The sequence below is a fragment of the Asterias amurensis genome, chromosome 10, assembly GCF_032118995.1.
Source record: "Asterias amurensis chromosome 10, ASM3211899v1".
NCBI classification, from domain to species: domain Eukaryota; kingdom Metazoa; phylum Echinodermata; class Asteroidea; order Forcipulatida; family Asteriidae; genus Asterias; species Asterias amurensis.
In genome coordinates, this window is record NC_092657.1 from 9719696 (window position 1) to 9741732 (window position 22037).

General features: G+C 38.1%; 1 protein-coding gene and 2 pseudogenes across 1 annotated transcript; all 3 read right to left on the bottom strand.

Moving 5' to 3' along the window:
- Positions 1–2744: 2744 nt before the first annotated feature.
- On the bottom strand, positions 2745–5248 carry LOC139942854 (uncharacterized; annotated as a pseudogene).
- An 8525-nt stretch (positions 5249–13773) lies between these two features.
- On the bottom strand, positions 13774–14898 carry LOC139943458 (uncharacterized). Its single transcript, XM_071940269.1, has one exon. It carries the CDS (start codon positions 14623–14625, stop codon positions 13774–13776), a length of 852 nt encoding a protein of 283 aa, XP_071796370.1. The 5' UTR covers positions 14626–14898.
- Positions 14899–16784: 1886 nt separating this feature from the next.
- Positions 16785–18235, bottom strand: LOC139942633 (uncharacterized; annotated as a pseudogene).
- Between the last annotated feature and the right edge of the window lie 3802 nt (positions 18236–22037).

A 22037-nucleotide genomic window follows, 5' to 3' on the forward strand; every position in this document is an offset into this window, starting at 1 on the left:
CGATACTATTGGTGATCATACCTGAGTAATGTCATGTTTACACCATGATACTATTGATGATCATGCCCGAGTAATGTCATGTTTACACCCTGATACTATTGACGATCATACCTGAGTAATGTCATGTTTACACCCTGATACTATTGATGATCATACCCGAGTAATGTGCTGTTTACACCCTGATACTATTGATGATCATACCTGAGTAATGTCATGTTTACACCCTGATACTATTGATGATCATACCCGAGTAATGTGCTGTTTACACCCTGATACTATTGGTGATCATACCTGAGTAATGTCATGTTTACACCCTGATACTATTGATGATCATACCCGAGTAATGTCATGTTTATACCCTGATACTATTGATGATCATACCTGAGTAATGTGCTGTTTACACCCTCATACTATTGATGATCATACCCGAGTAATGTGATGTTTACACCCTGATACTATTGATGATCATACCTGAGTAATGTGATGTTTACACCCTGATACTATTGATGATCAAACCCGAGTAATGTGATGTTTACACCCTGATACTATTGATGATCATACCTGAGTAATGTCATGTTTACACCCTGATACTAATGATGATCATACCCGAGTAATGTGATGTTTACACCCTGATACTATTGATGATCATACCTGAGTAATGTCATGTTTACACCCTAAAACTATTGATGATCATACCCGAGTAATGTGCTGTTTACACCCTGATACTATTGATGATCATACCTGAGTAATGTCATGTTTACACCCTGATACTATTGATGATCATACCCGAGTAATGTGCTGTTTACACCCTGATACTATTGGTGATCATACCTGAGTAATGTCATGATTACACCCTGATACTATTGATGATCATACCCGAGTAATGTGCTGTTTACACCCTGATACTATTGATGATCATACCTGAGTAATGTCATGTTTATACCCTGATACTATTGGTGATCATACCTGAGTAATGTCATGTTTACACCATGATACTATTGATGATCATGCCCGAGTAATGTCATGTTTACACCCTGATACTATTGACGATCATACCTGAGTAATGTCATGTTTACACCCTGATACTATTGATGATCATACCCGAGTAATGTTATGTTTACACCCTGATACTATTGATGATCATACCCGAGTAATGTGCTGTTTACACCCTGATACTATTGATGATCATACCTGAGTAATGTCATGTTTACACCCTGATACTATTGATGATCATACCCGAGTAATGTGCTGTTTACACCCTGATACTATTGGTGATCATACCTGAGTAATGTCATGTTTACACCCTGATACTATTGATGATCATACCCGAGTAATGTGCTGTTTACACCCTGATACTATTGATGATCATACCCGAGTAATGTCATGTTTATACCCTGATACTATTGATGATCATACCTGAGTAATGTGCTGTTTACACCCTCATACTATTGATGATCATACCCGAGTAATGTGATGTTTACACCCTGATACTATTGATGATCATACCTGAGTAATGTGATGTTTACACCCTGATACTATTGATGATCATACCCGAGTAATGTCATGTTTACACCCTGATACTATTGATGATCATACCCGAGTATTGTGATGTTTACACCCTGATACTATTGGTGATCATACCTGAGTAATGTCATGTTTACACCCTGATACTATTGATGATCATACCCGAGTAATGTCATGTTTATACCCTGATACTATTGATGATCATACCTGAGTAATGTGCTGTTTACACCCTCATACTATTGATGATCATACCCGAGTAATGTGATGTTTACACCCTGATACTATTGATGATCATACCTGAGTAATGTGATGTTTACACCCTGATACTATTGATGATCATACCCGAGTAATGTGATGTTTACACCCTGATACTATTGATGATCATACCTGAGTAATGTGCAGTTTATACCCTGATGATCATACCAGAGTAATGTCATGTTTACACCCTGATACTATTGATGATCATACCCGAGTAATGTCATGTTTACACCCTGATACTACTGATGATCATACCTGAGTAATGTCATGTTTACACCCTGATACTATTGATGATCATACCCGAGTAATGTGATGTTTACACCCTGATACTATTGATGATCATACCTGAGTAATGTCATGTTTACACCCTGATACTATTGATGATCATACCCGAGTAATGTGATGTTTACACCCTGATACTATTGATGATCATACCCGAGTAATGTGCTGTTTACACCCTGATACTATTGATGATCATACCTGAGTAATGTGATGTTTACACCCTGATACTATTGATGATCATACCTGAGTAATGTGATGTTTACACCCTGATACTATTGGTGATCATACCTGAGTAATGTCATGTTTACACCCTGATACTATTGATGATCATACCCGAGTAATGTGCTGTTTACACCCTGATACTATTGATGATCATACCCGAGTAATGTGCTGTTTACACCCTGATACTATTGATGATCATACCTGAGTAATGTCATGTTTACACCCTGATACTATTGATGATCATACCCGAGTAATGTGCTGTTTACACCCTGATACTATTGATGATCATACCTGAGTAATGTGATGTTTACACCCCGTTACTATTGATGATCATACCTGAGTAATGTCATGTTTATTCCCTGATACTATTGATGACCATACCCGAGTAATGTCATGTTTATACCCTGATACTGTAGTAGTGTCCTGTACCTTAGTAGTGTCCTGTTTTTACCCCAATACTAACCAAATAATTTACCGATTTTTAAGATAGTTTCTTTGCAAAAGGGACACCCCTGCTACTGTTCCTCTATGGCCACAGCGCACACAGCACACAGTTTACGTCCACATGGGATGAGGAAAGAGTCTTGGTTTCTGTCGTAACAGATTCTGCAGTAACAGATTCTGCAGTCTTTCTTGTGTTGGTCCTTTGAAGATGGTGGTGATGGTGTTGGTCCAGGATTGGTAATACTACATGAAGGTTGTTGACCATCGTTGACAACCATCCTCTTCCTCTTACAGGACACCTGCAGGGAAAGAACAGTTTTAAAATATCCATTACAAATCTTTTCTTGTTTTACAAATCTTTTGTGGATTTTACTTGGGGGGGGGGATCATTTTTTTGTTTTATTCCATGCTGTTTAAATATACTGATTAAGTAATACTTGTACCCTGGTGTTGAACAATCAACTATACCACCCTGGCAATTCAGAACAAGAAAGAAGGGGTATACAAACATACTTAGCATTGATCAGCTCTGATTGTGATAAGGGCATTCACTTTAGGAGCCAAGGTGCAATGAGGTGTACTGAGGGGATAAATTTAGTCATAAAGATGTGTCTTTATTCAAATCTCACCTCAAAGGTCAGAGTGTTGTTAAAACCTTTATTATGAACAAGGACCCGCTGTTATGAACAAATGTTTTGTCGACTGACTGATATATAGTGTGTACTTACTGTAGGTGTATCCAAATCAAAGAAAGATGAATCTTGCTGTTCAAGGTCAAATGGAACCTCTTCCAAGCTTGATGAGCTACTTGAAGAGTTATCCTTCTAAAGACATTGAAATAAAACATTATTTAACTGTTTTTATGCAATCTTTCAATAGTGGCAATTGTTACACTGTACGATTGTTTCAACTCTGCAATCTGTTAAATGTTACACGCACTAATCTTGGGGCCGTCAAAATTTAAAAAATTTTAACAGTCTTACAAATAGTACTTATTGGGGGGGGGGGGAGGGTCAGAGCCAATGTACAATTTTGAAGGTTTGTAAAATGTTGATGCATCAAGTGTGCATCAATTTTGAAACAAATGTTTTGAAACATTGCTAAAATACTAATATAAAATATAAAACAGTCCTCAGGATTGCCTACACGGCTGGATCATTCAAACAAAAAGAACTGTATGTGCTTGTAAAAGGACTAATTTAAGTCAGAAATATGCCTCAAGATGGTGAGTATTAAATGGTCGTTCTTGGCACTATGGTAACCTTTCACATTTCACTAAGCAACCGATGAGATCATGAGCATGCCCAATACCCCCTCTAGTGACAAGAGAGTACCAGGCCCATGCACAAGTACCTTGATTGCCATGTAAAAGCACTTGCACAAATTTTGTCAACAGATACAGTAAATAATTACCACCCTAAAATTCATACCAAAAACCTTTGTTAATAACCAAAAGTGTACAACATACTTATAAAACAGATTTTTAAATATTATAGGTTTTCCCGGTCTTTTTTTGGCAAATAAGCGGCCTATTAAAATGTAGCGTCATACCATTTTGCGCAGTCATTTAATTTCAGTATATGATAACCAAAAAACACCATTCGATTTAACAAACCAGTCGAACAGCATTCAAATTCACAGCAGCATTTTCTGGCGTGCACGTGGTCATTCGAATTAATTTCAGACCGGCATTTAAGGGAATTGTGCATTTGAATTGACGCTTTGTTGCTCTGAAAACGGTTCAGTAGTTGTATGAGAATCATTGAAACACAGAAACAGTAATAAAGACGCAAAAAACAGAAAAAAAAGAAACAGAAACAAAGAACCAACAGAAATAAAGAAGCAAAGAAACAAAAAAAAAGAAATAAAGAAACATGAATATAGAAACAAAGAAACAGAAAAAAATGAAGCAAAAAAAAGAAACAAACAGAAAAAACAGATAAAGCTATGGTTTGCAACTGTTTCTTAGTGATATTTTTGTAATGCTGAGTATGACAAATTGATTTGCGCTTAACGAAAACGAAAGTAACAGTTTTGTACAAATCTGAAGTTGGTCCTACTGTTATGCTGTATAAATTTGCTTGCCTCTACGTGCAATTGAATGACGCTTTAAACCGAGTAAGCTAAATTGCTTTAATACAAATGCACGAAAGTGAAAAAGGCCGCGTATTTGCGGAAAATTACCGGGAAAAAAACCTATACTTAAAACAAACTAAATCATTGCCACACCTGTATTTCTTTAGTTTTGATGTATATTCTTGTCTTTGATCCCTTTTCTCCATAAACAGTGCGAGCTTAAGTCAAAGTCCTGTTTCTCTATTTCATGTCCTTGAAAGTTGGCCAGGCTGAATTCCATCTTACTGCGGGGCCCTTTTGAAGATTCCCCTGCGGGGAAGAAAAGTGGCACACAACCCTCAAGCAGCTGGACATAGGTTGCCATGCGGTCGCAGGTTAAATATCGGACTCCTCCTCCTTTCTGACAGCGCACCTGTGTATAATCTTTCAGCTTATTATTCATACGCAGCCATCCTACTTGAATTTTGACTGATGGGCTTATATTTTTGGTACTGCTTGCTGAAGCTGTCGGTTCAGCCTGCCAGACATAAGTGATACAAAAAGGTTATAATTATTTGTCATCCTTCACACTCAAGCGGGACTAGCAGACAAAGGTATATTCTTATTTTTTTATTTTTTTATTTTTTTTATTTTTTTTAGTTGAGGGGGAGGGGAGTGGTCAGGTGGCTATTTTTAGAATGCTGCTGTTTTAAAGGTATTTGAACGTATGCCAGCAATGTGGGCGTGATTAGAATCAGCAGAACTGTGGCTAATGCAGAGGGTTTGGGTGGGGGATATTTGGTTAAAAGGAAGTCAAAAGGACCTCCATTCATGTATTTAGACCCTTGAAGAAAGGCTTGTGTACAGGGTTGCAAAGTACATACACGTATGCATAAACCCACCTGCCAGGAAGCTTGTGGGCAAAGTTGTGATGTGTTCTTTGTAAAGGTCATGCAGGGTTACAGCAAAAGTATTGATATACCAATTTTAATGTTTTAAACAAGTACTTATTTATCCAAAGCAAGGTCAACAATATCTAGTGTCCACAATTAAAACCCAAGAAATGTTTATGACATTCAGTTGACACACCCTACCACTTATAATGAGTGCAGTTGCTAAAAGGGCCTGTAGAAGTATCCAAATACAATTTTGTATGCATGGATCGAACCCCTACACACAAATTGCCAACCCGGCCAGCTATCTATAATAGAACTCAATAATTAACTCAAGGTTGCCTATACTGCAGCAATGTATACATTCTTAAATTCTTACCTTAAACTTCCCACGGATGCGTTGAAGCATGCTTGCCAATTGTGGTTTTGGCCCTACAAAAAAGAAAAAAAAATTAGTTCAATTGTAACAATTTTAGACATCAAACCCCTCTACCTGGTGGGCAAACCATCTGGTTTGACAACCACCTCAATGACAAGCCTGATATTTAGAGGCAATGTATGCAAATGCCTTCATGGTCATTGTCTGTGCCTTTTAAAATGTACATTTTCCTCAGTACGTGCCTGCCTGTACGCAACAACCATCGAGTGTGGCGTGTAATTTGACCTATCAGGCCCATGCACGCAATGAAGCCTGCCGACAGCAATTCAAAATTACCAAGCATGGAAGTTTTACAAATTTCCCATAATTATTATGCTTTTAACAAAAAGAGTATTTATTAATTGGAATAAAAGAGTGCAGGGTTGTGGCTGGGCCACAAGTCTGCCAATCGGAAGTGGCCGTTTAAGACCTCATCACTTCTCTTTTATTCCCTTATTAAATAACAGAACATCACTTTGGTAAAAACACTGCACCTTGTTTGCACAGTGTCATTTGTGAACAATGTTCGTTTTTTGGCAAATAAACCAAAAACAACTGTTGAGACAAACAGCCTCATTTGTTCTGCTTGTTAGACACTAGCCTTTCAGGTTAATTAGTAACAACAAATCAAAAATCAGATTTAAGTAGGAAGAATATCACGCCCAATAAATAAGTTTAAATAATTTGTAACACTGAATTATTTACCTGATTCTCCATCATCGCTATCACTCTGTTGGGGATTGCCTGTTGCTCTTGTTGATAAGTCAAAAACATTTTTATTATCAACAGAGTGGGTTGGAAATAGAAAATATTACACACTGCTAAATTGGGTGCCGAACATAACATTTTGCATAGTAACTTCGAATGCCTCTCTTTAAACAAAGGCTGAATGATTTGTATAAAATACACCAAATCATTTGTTAGAAAACATACTTTTTACTTGGAATGGAAAGTTTCCAAACAAATGATAGCATGAGTTAAGGATTCCAGAACTGTCACAACAGACAATATACAATTTTCAAGGAAACCATTAGAAATTAATGGGGGAAATGTTGTAGATTCTGTTGTAGATTTGTACAAGTCTCTAGGATAAGCTCAAGTTCTGCCCCTTGAACATCTTTTTGATTGATTTGGCGCATAATATTTCTTAATATTATTTTTATAGTGTGGCAGTAGAGTTTGGTTCTTCAACCAAGATGTTTTTTTTATTACACCATTGCAACGAGGGCAAAGTATTTGTTTGGTTACAGGGTTACACAGTGATATTTTTGTTGTTTATATACACAAAGTTTACCATTCATTTGTTTGGGTACCTTTAGTTAAGTATTACTATAAGATAATTGACAGACATAAACACAACAACCAATAGCTTATAACAAATTGTTTTTAAAAAAGTCATTATATAAGCTCACAAACCTTTGCTTAGACGTTTCTTGTTGTCTTGCTTCAAATCTATGATAAATATTAAAAACATTTTTTTTAATACATAATCTTGCCTAATTGACTAGACAATTTATTGCTTTTCAAAAAATTTACTTAGTCCAATGAACGCCTATTCCAGCACCAGTTTCTTAGCAAATTTGCATTAAAAGTTTAATAAATAACAAATGCATTTTCATATAGCATTTCTTTGTCCAGGTAAAGTGCAGTCTTCATAATATGAATATAACGCACTGTGAGGTTGGTGCGCGTGCTCTCTTAATAATAATAATAATGTGCGCAGGCAGACATTTTCATTATTATTCTATTCTGTAGGGCCTAATTAATTGTGCAGAACCAAAGCATGCCTTGGGTTTTCTCACAACCACTCTACTTACCAATTTGCAGCCTTGTTTTGCTGTAAATTGTTGGTTCATCTTGAAGATCAATGAACTCTTTCCATTCGTCATCGAAGTATTTAATGATCATTAGATCTGCTTGATTATCTGCCAGAACATCTTTGAAAGTCTATAACAAAACATTGCAGTCAAAACATATTTGATGAGATTATTACATGGTTAATTGTCTCTCAAAGGCAGGGTGTAATTTTGCTTGGTAGTTACACCACAAAGTAATAACCATAAAAATTTACTTGATGAAGAGCAGTCAGCACTGAAGAGCAGTTGATATTATGAAACATTGTTAGAAAAGACCCCTTTTAAGTAATGGAGTTTAAGAGAAAAAGAAACTTTTTCACGCCAAAATTTGAATCTGAGAAACGCTTGACGCATGAAGCCTTTCTCGGGCATCTGAAAGCACACAATGCAGCAAAGGTGATTTTTTATTCATTTATTTTCATTATTTTCTTGCAAATTTGTTGATCAAGTGAGCTTAAATTTCCACAGGTTTGTTATTTTTTCACCAAGTGAGGATACTGGTCTTTGACAATTACCAAATATATACCCTGCCATAAAAAAGACTCTAACTTTCTATAACATATGTAATTTGATAAAGACTGCGAACATTATTCTGGCATAAATTTTTTTTGGCCGTTCACATGTTTGTCATATTTATTAAAGGCACACGTTGCCTTGGATCAGGTGAGTTTGTGTATAAAAAGCGTTTGTAACGTTTTGTTATAAAATTCATGATTCAGTATAAATTGTGACACTTGTGAATTTATAATAAATCATAAAATGTCTTTGACAAATGAATGTGCTGGGTCTACCATAAAAAAACACTTAGCTTAGTTTTAAACATATAAAAATTACTTATGCAAAAGAGTAAATGCTTACCTCTATTACTTTGCAAGTGACCTCCTTTAGGCCACATCCCTTAGAAATAAGGGCCTTTCTGGTGTGATCCAGAAAGGTAAACAGTACAGGCACTTTTTCCTCAGATTCAGAACAGTTCGATTCTGAAGACATCTTTATGATCTTGGATAAATATTAACTGGAAGTAAATTTCACACTAATTAACAATATTATGACTGGTTTCAGTGATAAAGATGTACACATCATTGACATATTAGTACTAGTTTCCACCAATCACTGAAACTGAATCAGTCCATATGCGGTAATAAAAAACTATAGAAATGCAGCTGTGATCAGAACCACAAAAAGGTTCTCAGTAATTGGGAAATTGTTTTACAAGCAAAATTATAAAACCGAGAATTAAAATTTCCACACCTATCTCTGAGTCGTCACTAATAAAAAAAAAATCCTGGATCAACTGTTCTCAAACTAATTTTAACTAATTGCTTAGAAGTTTTTTAAATTATGTTAGTCGACTTACTACCCTCAGTAAGTCGACTTGGTGAGATAAATTATGTCAGTAAGTCGACTTAGGGACCTTGTCAAAACTCATCCTGGACAGCCAACGGACGGGCACCCGTCCAGGACGAGGTTTCTGTCCCATGTTCAACTCCTTTGTAGTGATTACTTTATCAGACAGGCTATAGGACGAGCTCGCAGTGACTGGCCTTCACCAGGGATCATTTGTTTACAAACCGCAGAGTGTTTAGATTGCTATCTACTGGAAAACAAGCAGGGGGTCTCTTGAGCATTTACTTCAGACAAATTGGTCATATCTTAAGCTCTCTGTGCATTTTAATTTGTAACTTTTTAATAAAAGCTTATTTAATTATCTAGTGGGGCAACCCCTTCTAAAATCTTTAGATTAAAATCTAATTATTTGAGAATTCCATTTGATGATCGTGATTGAATACAAAGTATCCTGAAAGTAATTTAGACAATAAATAACCTTGGAAACATTACCCCACGATCAAACAAGTTTGGAATGTTATGGTCCATTTTTGAAGGGTACAAATCTTTGAAGGGAATTTCCTGTTTATGAACGGGTGGTCATGATTAGCATCTGTGTTTTTTTTCAAGATGGTGGATAATTTCACCAATATTTGAAAAAAATTTTGTTTTGATATTTTTATTTTTTATTAATTTTATAGGGTATTTGGTTACAATTATATACACTTACCCTATTTCTGAGTCTGGGCAGAATTAAGCTTCATTTTGGCGGCGCTGGTCAGCTTTGACTTCATTCAAATTAATAAGATCTCACAAATACAATTACTTAACTACTATTTATATTTAACTATTAAGAGATATTACTTTATACCCTAATGGTGTCCTCCAGCTGAAAGGTTGCTGTATAGGAGTAGTGTACTACCAATTCAGTTTCCAGTCAGCCTTTGGACAACCACAATAAATGAACCTAAATACTACGACTATATAAGTTAGAGAGATACAACCTTTCTGTACCAAAAGCTGGAGAAGAGTGAGGGTGGTTTATTGTCTGCATTTGCTTTTATATGGCTATGTACACTAAGGAAAAAGATTAGGGCCTGCTCAATAGGCGTAAACAAAGGAACTTACAATAGGCTTTTATACTACACTGGGGGTTTTGGAGTTCATTGTTCACCATTTACAGCTGACATTCCCAGATGGTCATATACAATAGGGGAATGGTAAAAGTCTCCAGTGCGAGCACTAAAAGCTAACACATGCTTGGCAGCTGTTAATGGAATTCACTACATCTAGCCCCCTCCAAGATCACAACTTCACAAGGAAGTGATCGATAATAATATACAAAAGTTATTTACAAAATTTCATCTATCTATTACTACGGTATGTACATATCTACTTGGCCACCGAACATGACGTCCAGAACGAGTAATTCTTTCCGACTTCTGTTCAGGGGCACTGGCTGGTGTTGGTTTTTCAACAACATGTGTTGTTATAGATTTTGTCTCTGAGTCAATGTGAGCAACCTTTAATCTATCAATGCTAACTGAATCTTGTTTGCCATTTTTTTCGATTATAAAGAATTTACTCTTTCTGTCGATGACTCGGTACGGGCCTTGATAAGGTGGTTGTAATGGTTTCTTTACCGAATCTACACGTACAAACACATGGGAACATGAATGTAAATCGGTATGAATGTGACTTTTGCGTTGATTAGGTCTTGTAGACTCTGGTTTTAATTCAGACATGTGTCGGCGCAAACGGTCAACGTACACGGCTGGGTCTAGACTATCAAAATTACTGACCGGGACTAAGAGTTCACCAGGTAATCTCAGAGTGGATCCAAACACTAACTCAGCAACGCTACAACCAATATCCACTTTTAATGATGAGCGGATACTTAGTAAAATAAGTGGTAGTGATTCAGTCCATCTGTTAGGCTCGCTCTGCGTTTTGAAAGCAGATTTAAGTTGCCGATGGAAACGTTCCACTAATCCATTTGCTGCTGGATGGTACGCAGTAGTGCGAATGTGTTTGCTGCCTATTAATTGGGATAGTTGTTGGAACAAGTTTGATTCGAACTGTCTACCTCTATCTGTGGTTATTTTTGCGGGAACACCGAATGTAGCTACCCATCTTTCAGTAAATGCTTTTGCTACAGTTTCAGCTGTAATGTTAGCAATGGGTATTGCTTCAGGCCACCTTGTAAATCGGTCTATACATGTGAGTAAGTAGCAACAACCGTTGGATGGGGGTAGAGGACCAACAATGTCAATGTGAACATGGCTAAATCTAGCGTCAGGTGTTGCAAAGGTACCTATCGGAGTCACTGTGTGACGATGTACCTTGGCACGTTGACACTGGATACAATGTTTGGTCCAGAGTCTGACATCTTTGTTAATTGACGGCCATACGAATCTGTGAGTTATTAGGCGTTGTGTTGCTCTAATACCTGGATGAGATAGATTATGTATCGAATCAAAAATGTTACGTCTGAATTCAGGAGTGACGTATGGACGTGGATGTCCAGTAGATGTGTCACAAATTATGGTATTGTGTGAAGTGGGAATAGGCACCTCTTCAAATTGAAGACTAGACGATTCACGTAGCTTACATAGCTCTGGGTCTGTCTTTTGCTGAAGGGCGATTTGTTCAAAGTTCACCTCACTACCGGGAAGGCTAGGATCGGTAACTAAACTTATGTCATATCGTGATAGAGCATCTGCTACAAGGTTTTCTTTACCTTTAATGTAACGGATGTCAGTACTGAACTGAGAAATATAGTCTAAATGACGTACTTCTCTTGGCGAGTATCTATCGGGCCTTGCATTAAAAGCATATATAAGCGGCTTATGGTCAGTCAGAATATAGAAGTTACGACCTTCCAAAGCATACTTAAAATGACGTACGGCTAAGTATACAGCCAGCAATTCACGACCAAAAGTACTGTATCTAGTCTCTGCTGGTTGTAAACGTTTAGAGAAGAATGAAATTGGTCTCATAACGTCGTTGTCACATTGCTGAAGTACACCGCCAACTGCAAGGTTGGATGCATCTACCATTAGACAGAGAGGTAGGTCTACAGCTGGGTGTACTAACATAGTAGCTTCAGCTAGAGTAGATTTTGCTCTTTGGAAAGATGCCAATTCACATTCAGTAAGTGAAATCGCTTTGTCTTTTGACTTGCAAGACAGCATGTCAGTCAAGGGTTGTAAAATATCAGCGCAATGTGGGATGAAACGCCGATAAAAATTGATCAATCCCAGAAATTCTCTCAATTTGCGGAGTGAAATTGGTACTGGAAAGTCTTGGATTAACTTCACCTTATTTTCCAAAGGTTTGATACCATGACAGTCAATATGGTGGCCTAAGAAATCAAGACTAGTTACTTTGAATTCGCATTTACTAGGGTTGATTACCACCCCGTATTCTCGTAAGCGGTCAAAAAGTAGTCTGAGATGATATTCATGTTGTTGCTCATTTTCACTTGCAATCAACAAATCGTCAATATAAGCATAGGTGAAATCCAGGCCGTGTAATACTTGATCGATAAATCTTTGAAATGTTTGCGCAGCATTTCTTAACCCGAAGGGCATTCTTATATATTCAAAAAGGCCGAAAGGTGTAGTTATTGCCGTTTTTGGTATATCTTCGGGTTCAACAGGTATCTGGTGGTAAGCCTTGACTAGGTCAACTTTACTGAAAATCTTCTTGTCATGTAAGGTTGATGCAAAATCGTGAATGTGGGGAATCGGGTACCTATCAGGTGTTGTGGCATTATTTAAAGCACGATAGTCACCGCAAGGTCTCCAATCACCATTTTTCTTAGGTACCATGTGCAAAGGTGAAGACCATGGGCTTTTTGAGGGACGGATTATTCCCAAGTCAAGCATGTGATTAAATTCTGCTTTGGCTATATGTAACTTGTCCGAGGACAATCGTCGGGGACGTGCATTCACTGGTGGGCCCGTGGTGGTAATATGGTGCGTGACATTGTGTTTAACGGGATGTTCTTGAAAATTCGGCCGAGTTACATCTGAATATTCTCTAAGTAAAAGAGGTATACCAATGCTATCTGGTATGGCAAAAACAGGGCTGGGTGAAACTATTGATGCTCTGCAGCCTGAAACGTTTAATTCAGTCAATGTATCAATAAGTTTACGATTTCTAACATCTACTGCTAAAGAAAAATGCTTTAGGAAATCTGCACCGAGTATTGGTATAGGTACAGATGCGATGATAAAAATCCATTTGTAAGCTCGTCTTAAGCCTATATCTAACGTCATTGACCTTTCTCCGTAAGTTGATATTGGAGTCTTATTAACTGCCTGCAATGTATAAGGGCTACTATTCTGTTTATCCCTAATGCTAGGTGGTAAAACACTCACTTCGGCACCAGTGTCGATCAAAAATTTAGTACCAGTGAACTTGTCGGTAACGTAAAATAGACGACTTTTGGATTGGCCAGACAAATTTGTCGTCCCTAAATGCTGGCGTTCTAGTTTTCCTGGTGAGGTAGTCTATTTGAGTTTGAATCCGGGTATGAGCATGGTTTGACACATTTGGTTGCTTTGTCTCCAAACCGCCAATGGTACCAACATTCTGAACCTGCCCGTGGCACGTCTCTAGACTGCCTGGATGGACTTCGGTACTTGTTATTCCCTGAGCGATCTCTACTACGACTATTCCTACTCTCTTGGCTACCTGTAACTAGGCCTTGCATTAAGGTCGTTAATTGGTTAATTTGAGCTTGTAATTTGTCAAATTTTGCATCAAATGCTTGAGATGGTGTATCTGAGCCCGCGGCTATTGTACAGGCGGCTATTGCAGGTGATGGGGATGCCACTTCTACGATCTTATCTGCAATGATAGCTAATTGATCGAGATCCAAACCATCGCTTGAGGATGCTAGAATTAAGTGTACGTTCTGAGGCAAACGTTGCAGGAACAATTGCCTCAAGATACTAGTTTCTAGTTTATTTTCCCCTAGAAGTTGTTTCATGCGGCGAAGAAGTTTGGAAGGCTTTCTATCACCAAGCTCTTCGGAAATTAACAACTGATGTAGTCGTTTTTGTTCGGACTCAGAAGTTCGTTTGATAAGTTCTGACTTAATCTTATCATATTGATCAACTGTAGGGGGATCTATAAGTAAATCTCTTACTTCCTGTGCGATTTCTGGTTGAAGTGAAGATACTACATAAGCAAATTTAGTAGATTGACTAGTAATATTTCGGGTATGAAACTGTGCCTCTATTTGGGCAAACCAGATTATTGGATCTTTCGGCCAGAAAGGTGGTAATTTGAGACTGACTGCTGCCAATGGCGCCTTTACTTCAAGTGGTTCATCCATAGTTCTTAGAGTTTAAAAACGACTTACATCAACAATTGTTAATTTAATTACGGATGTGAATAAATGATTGACGATCCAGGGCAAACACTTTATACATTGCTAAGTGCCATTGTTTCTTTAACTTTGAATCGCCATGAAGGCCATCGTATAGGTGTGCGAAGTGGTTTCGTACAACGTGTGTGGTTTTTCCACGCCGCTGTCGTCTAGAACTCTTTCTTATATAACTATGCCAACATAAGGTTTTGAAATGTATTCCTTGTTGTCCGACCTGGTTGTGATTTATGATTAGACTATTGATATTATCGATGGTTGTATCAAGTTGGTGCTGATATATGTGAAGGTCGTTTTCAGAGAGAATAGGAGTGCTGAGTTTTTTGCTGCTCTGAAATTTAGCGAATGATGTAGTTGGAATTGTGGTAAATAAAACAACGGTATTTGGTCGGGCCGATAAAATTGCCTCTTTAAATTTGAGTAGTTCGGAAAATAAACTGTCGGCTGTGTGCTGTGAGGGCTTTAACACTCTTTTTTCGTGCAGACTATCATATACAAATGCTGTCAAGTCGTTAACTCCGGCGGCCAATCTAATTATAGTTTGATCAGCAGTATTGTAACTTTGGAGTTTACGTATGGCTGGACCGACAAGGTTATAAATTTTAGCACCGCGAATTGAAATTAAATCAACGGTGAATGCATAATCTGGTAACTTAGGGTACTTAATAAAATTATGTGCTCTAGAATCAGCCAAAAATAAACATCGAATCATCACCGATTATAAATGAGAAGTAATTCTTACAAAGACTGCAGTTAAATAAATTAAGTAATCACGTCGGGGTCACCAGTTATAGGGTATTTGGTTACAATTATATACACTTACCCAATTTCTGAGTCTGGGCAGAATTAAGCTTCATTTTGGCGGCGCTGGTCAGCTTTGACTTCATTCAAATTAATAAGATCTCACAAATACAATTACTTAACTACTATTTATATTTAACTATTAAGAGATATTACTTTATACCCTAATGGTGTCCTCCAGCTGAAAGGTTGCTGTATAGGAGTAGTGTACTACCAATTCAGTTTCCAGTCAGCCTTTGGACAACCACAATAAATGAACCTAAATACTACGACTATATAAGTTAGAGAGATACAACCTTTCTGTACCAAAAGCTGGAGAAGAGTGAGGGTGGTTTATTGTCTGCATTTGCTTTTATATGGCTATGTACACTAAGGAAAAAGATTAGGGCCTGCTCAATAGGCGTAAACAAAGGAACTTACAATAGGCTTTTATACTACACTGGGGGTTTTGGAGTTCATTGTTCACCATTTACAGCTGACATTCCCAGATGGTCATATACAATAGGGGAATGGTAAAAGTCTCCAGTGCGAGCACTAAAAGCTAACACATGCTTGGCAGCTGTTAATGGAATTCACTACAGTTTAATTTTTATAAACCTATACAATTTAGGAATGGAGAATAAAACAGTGTTAACGGTTTACATGAGCTATGCTAGTATAGTCTTTCCTACAGTGACCTCCAAACAGTCAGTCCAGACTTGCCCTAAACCGCAAACCCCAGTTTTGTTTATCTAGTGTTTAATGAGCCAGTGAAACCGCAGAGTGCTCAGTGGGGTGCCTTGGGCACTGTGTATCGGACGGGAATACACATTTCATCGTGTGACACCTGGTTCCATATGAACTCCCATCCTGTGGCCCGTCCGACTAAAATGTGATATCGGACGAGCCTCGTCCTGTGGTCTGTCCAGGATGAGTTTTGACAAGACCACTTAGTACTCTCAGTAAGCCGACTTGGTGAGATAAATTATGTCAGTAAGTCGGCTTATTATTTTGAATAAGTTGACTTGGTGAGATAAATTATGTCAGTAACTCAACTTATTATTTTCAATAAGTCGACTTAGCAAGATAAATATGTCGGTAAGTTAATTTATACCACGAAATAAGTCGTTTTGATGAGATAAATTATGTCGGTAACTCAATATGTAGGATGGCACTCCTGGAGCTCCGTAGATATGGTATTACCAGTGCAATTATGTGTAAAAGATAAGGCCTTCACAGTATTATGTGAAATTAAGCTGTATGTAGCTTGTAGATTAATTATCTTCACCAGGAACTCATAATCGCCAATTACAAATAAGCGAAAAGCTTTACCCCTGAAAAGAAGACAAAAAGAATTTAAGTTGTTTTCAGTTTTCAATGGCAAAGGTGAAAGTAAAATAGGATGTTTCATTGCGATGAAGGGTTGTTTCAGTTTTCTTACATTTCAAGCCTGTCCAAGTAGTCCAATATCATGCTGTGTAGATTCTGCACAGTTACACAAGGCACTTGAATGGTTCGGAGGCCATCTAACCCAATTGCATTGCACGCTCTGGGGCCAACTTCACGAAGATCTAAGATTGATCGTAACTGCAAATCAATCGTAGTTGCTTAGTAAAACATGATGTCACAATACAAATCACTATGGTGAAACTGAAAATTTGTCTTGCGATGAATTTTATTGCTTTGTGAAATCGGCCCCTGGACCATCAGCTCCATTGTACCAACCAGATTGTCTCCAATAAGAGTAGCTTGTCTATTCCGCATAGCCCTTTCTGATGGTATACCAGCATTGGTCAAATATATGCAAAACAGAGTAGATTGGTAAACAAAAATTAATGCAAACAAACAATAACCTTGCAGTTTTAAAAACCATAACGCTATTCAAAATTGAAAAAAAAAGAGAAGTTTTCATACCGCCTGAGCTTTCGTATGTGATCCCATGTCAGGTGGTAGTGTCGCATCATTGCGAGAGTGAGGTCAGTGTCAAGACTGCTAGGGCTGGTCTCAGTTGATGGCCGGGTAAGGGTAGAATCCTTGGGAGGGGGGCGCTTCACCTGAACATATGCTGGCTGTGTTAAAAGAACAAAAACAAAAGTAACATGGTCAAAACACCTGGGCCACAACCATAATACAATGAAATTCATATACAATATGTGTTTAATCATATTATAAATAATGTTATATTTATTGGGGCAGGGCGTCTTTGCTATTTAATAAAGTATTTCTGGATCTTTTGTTCAAAGAGGCCATAAACTAAATATACATAAATAAAACAACACTAACAGATAATACAAACTTTCAATACTAACCCGTCCAGGTGTTTAATTTGCCTAATCCGGTCCTTGTTGCAAAGCTTCAGCCAGGTCCATGCATCCGCTGCTGCCTCTATGTCTGATGGAATTGTCAAGCTTTTCTCGTGATGTGTTGCCATATCTTTGAGAAGCTTTTCCGCAATACTACTGGGTCAGCGAGCTTTGGTGGGCATGATGGGCAGCGACATTCAAGATACTTTGGGGGTTTAGCTGGACAGAAATGGTTTGCCATCTTTTCCAGATTACCTACAGTACCACATTTCACACACGCAACAAGTACACTGACTAGTTGAAGCCGCAAGACTCGTGGGCACTGGCTGACTTGGTTTAGGTGGACCATTTGACGACACACAGGACATGGAACTTGGCTGGACTTTTTGAACTTGAACCAAGAAGACAGACAAGTAGAACAAAAATTGTGCTCACATGGTGTCTGCACCGGGGATGAACTCGGGATGCACTGACATACACAACACACAAATATGGTTTGTTCATCGGTAGACTTCCCTATGATGTCGACAAGGGGTGTTACAGGCCCATAGGATGTCCCGATTAGTGGTGGTATTTCGAAAAGGCTGCCATTATTCTCGATGGGTAAACGACGACAGCATTGGGTACTAATAGTAGTAGAAGTAAGATTCTTTGATTTTGTCTTTTTAATTTTTGCTGGTCGGCCTCTTTTCAAGATCACAGAGCAGACTTTGCACGGCCCTACCCTAGGATGTTTTTCCCAAGATATGTCAACAAAACACTCCGACAATCTACCATCCCTACTTCCCGTAGGCGAAAAAACATACCTTAACGATCGTGCACACTTTGAACAAACATGTTGTGGGTGAACATCGCTGCTGTCTCCCCAGGTACTGACATTAAATGAAGTGTAAATTTCTTTATGGAACTTGCAGCACTCCACAGGACTTGTGTTGTGTCAACGCTTCCTGATGGAAATCCATCGTGAAAAGGCCACATTACACCGATTAGGCAAACCTGACAGTGTAATGTTTACAAAACGCGTTGCGAAATAGCGGTGAAACGTATACAAACCCACTCAGGTTTACATAATCTTACATGTAGTCCGTGTAGTTCTCATACCATGTACTTTGCGTTCACATGATTATCACGAAGTGTATGGTTTTTATTATGAACCTGCACTTTTACACTTTTACTGTCTGTGCTTGGAAATACTCTTGGAAACAAAGCAACTATTTACAAAAATCCCTTTGCCCTTACCAAGCTAGTGGGATATAGGTGTCAGAAAATACGTTTTTACAAATAATATATGTTGGTTATATTTGTAAAAATGACGAAACAATAGTTAATGACTTTTCTAAACAGTTGTATCAATTTTTTTCTCTCGAGTTATTCAACTCATTGGAATGAAAAGAAAAACTGCTTTTTAATTCGATATATTAGGATTTACTCGACAATATTGGGAAATATACTCCAAATGAAGTTCCTTTACGTTAATAAAACGTCGGAAATAAGTATCGACACTGGTGCATTCAAAATAAGTTAACATATCAGCGCTATTCCCTACACACTACAAGCGTCCCACAGCACTGTACGTCTTTACTGCATTGTGTGTACGCGTATATTAATTACTTGAGTAAAGAATTACTGTACACACAAATGCATGGGCTTATGTTATGCACAAGCAATGGAATTAAAACAGCCGTGTGTCGAACCCACACAAAGGAAACCGCCCCAATATTCCTTCCCAAAATTCACTGGGGTTCTGAATCACGATAAATCTTGTGAGAATGAGCCCAATGTGGTGCTCTGCTCTGGAAGCAAAGATTGTGCTTAGCAGAAGCAGTGAATTCTGCGTTTATGTAAAGCCAAATACACTGCTTAGCAGGGATTTATTTTGTGTGCTTCCAAGCTCGTAAATTTTATTCCGCGCTTGCACATTAAGCGGGAAAATGGTGATCGTAGGTGCAGAGTTTGGTGGTTACAAGTTCAGTAAAATCCACTCGAACTAGATCAAACATCAAACCACCAACCAAATACAAGGATTTATCCTTAAGTAGTTGGTCACATGGCAATGGACTCTAAAAATACCGGCATGAACTCAAGAAACCAACCAAATCAAACAATCCTGAGTCAAATACAAGTTTTTACATTATTCAACTAGGGACCACTCATCTTATATACCGCCCTCTATTGACGAGTGACAGTGAAAATCCATGCAGCACCATATCTTAAGTACATATCTTAAGTAAAGACTCCCTGGGGCATGGAAAATAATTTTGACAAATTGTGACCTCAAGTTAACCTCTACTTCCGGGTGAACCCGGACCATATCTCAAGAGTTGCACAACCGATTTAAAAAACATTCTTCAGTTATAGACTCCTTAGGTCATATAGTTTGTTGGGAAAAACCATAACCTCATTTTGACCTCTTCTTCCGTGTCGTGTCAACCGGAAGTGGGACCATATCTTAAGTTTAATTCAACCAATGTTCAAACTTTTCAGTTTTAGACCCGGTAGGTGTTAAAAATAAACTTTGAAAAACCGTGACCTCAAGTTGACCTCTACTTCCGGGTCAACCGGAAGTGGGACCATATATCAAGAAGTACACGGCCCATTTTTATACTGTTGAGATTGATTTTTTTTTAAACGTGACCTCAAGTTGACCTCGTCTTCCAGGTCAACCGAAGTGGGACAATATCGATTTTTCAAACTTTTGTTTCAGTTAGAGACTCCTTGGGCATTGGTGATTGGCCTTAGGTGACCTCTACTTTCGGGTCAACCGGAAGTAGCACCATAACTCAAAACACTATTCAAACTTGTTTTCAGTTTTAGGCTCCTTGGTCATTTTAGCACATAATCCAGGCCAAAAAACACGGGACAGCTTTTTATTTGTTCACAAACACCTAATGTCTAGTTATTGTTATTTTTTATCTAAAGTCTTTTATTTTCTTTCTTCTTTTATATCGTACATGGGTTTGTTTTTGTCATTTATTAGACAAAACTAAAACCAACATTATTCTTCACCTATTACAAATATGATTTAGAAACTCAATTTAAAGGAACACGTTGCCAAAGATTGGTCGGGTTGGTCTTTGAAAAGCGTTCTGTAACCGTTTGTTATAAAGTCGATATGGTTAGAAAATTGTTGTAAAGTAGAATACAATGACCTACAAAAATATGCCTTGAAATTGCTTGGTTTTCTTTTTACCTCGTCGACTAACACTGTCGGCCATTATGGGACTCAAGCTTTTGACTCCCATAAATGGCCAACCGGGTCAGTTCGAGACGTAAAATGAAAACTGTGCAATTGTTAGTGATACTTGTGTGGATCATGATATTTTTTACAACCATATGCATTTCATTACAAACGTTTTCAAACGCTTTTTATAGACCAACTCGTCTCATCCAAGGCAATGTGTTCCTTTAATCCAACATTTCTACTTTTTTAATTAAACACATCAATGATCAATATTTCTAAGGGAGGATCATTACTGAAAAGAAAGGCAAGAGTGTACTGCGCATGCGTACATGCCATCAAGTCAGACGTGGATCACTGACGCATTGCGTTCAACAAAGCTATTACACCCTTCGAGCTTACTCCCTTGTTTATTAATTTGCATTTATCAAAATAATTGAAGCACGATTCGTATTTAAAAAAATGTAATAAGACACAATATTTTTCATACCTTGAACATTCTGGTGTTTAGTCAAGTCGTAGGTATCTAGACGTTGCCATCCAGAACAGCGCAAGCAAATGTCTCCATGTTTTGGCTTGTCCCGTTTCTGCTCCGCCATGGCCGCCGGCTCACGGAAGTGCAAAATTGCACAGGCCGATGGAAGTCAATTCTAAATCAAGGATTGCGATGCTATCTCTGGATCGTACAAACCTGTCAATCAATACATTTTGAAGCAAAATGTATGAAGATTCTAGAAACACAAATGCAGAAAGAGTCTGTTTATTTTCAAAATGGGAAGTTTATCGGCAGCATTTTGCAAACGCAAAGATTTCCATGTTTGGTTGATCGTAGCCATGCAATGGCTTCACTTCCGGCGATGTGAAAAACATAACTGGAAAGGTTGAAGCGTCCACTTTAGAATATGTTGGCTCTTACTCTTGTTTCCCATAAACTGCAGCCTGTATTACACCTGTAGAGCAGCATCCGGGGTCCATAAGTTTTGTCAGGTACAAAGCGACGTGTACTGGTTCTGCGTACATGGCTTGTCCCCCTTCTGCCTTGATGAAATGTTCCCATCTTCTGAATGCTCCGAAGTATTTGGAGACGGTGCCCTCACTCT

Coding starts and splice junctions, on each gene's coding strand:
- LOC139943458 (XM_071940269.1), bottom strand. CDS start 14,625: ATGGATGAACCACTTGAAGTAAAGGCGCCATTGGCAGCAGTCAGTCTC.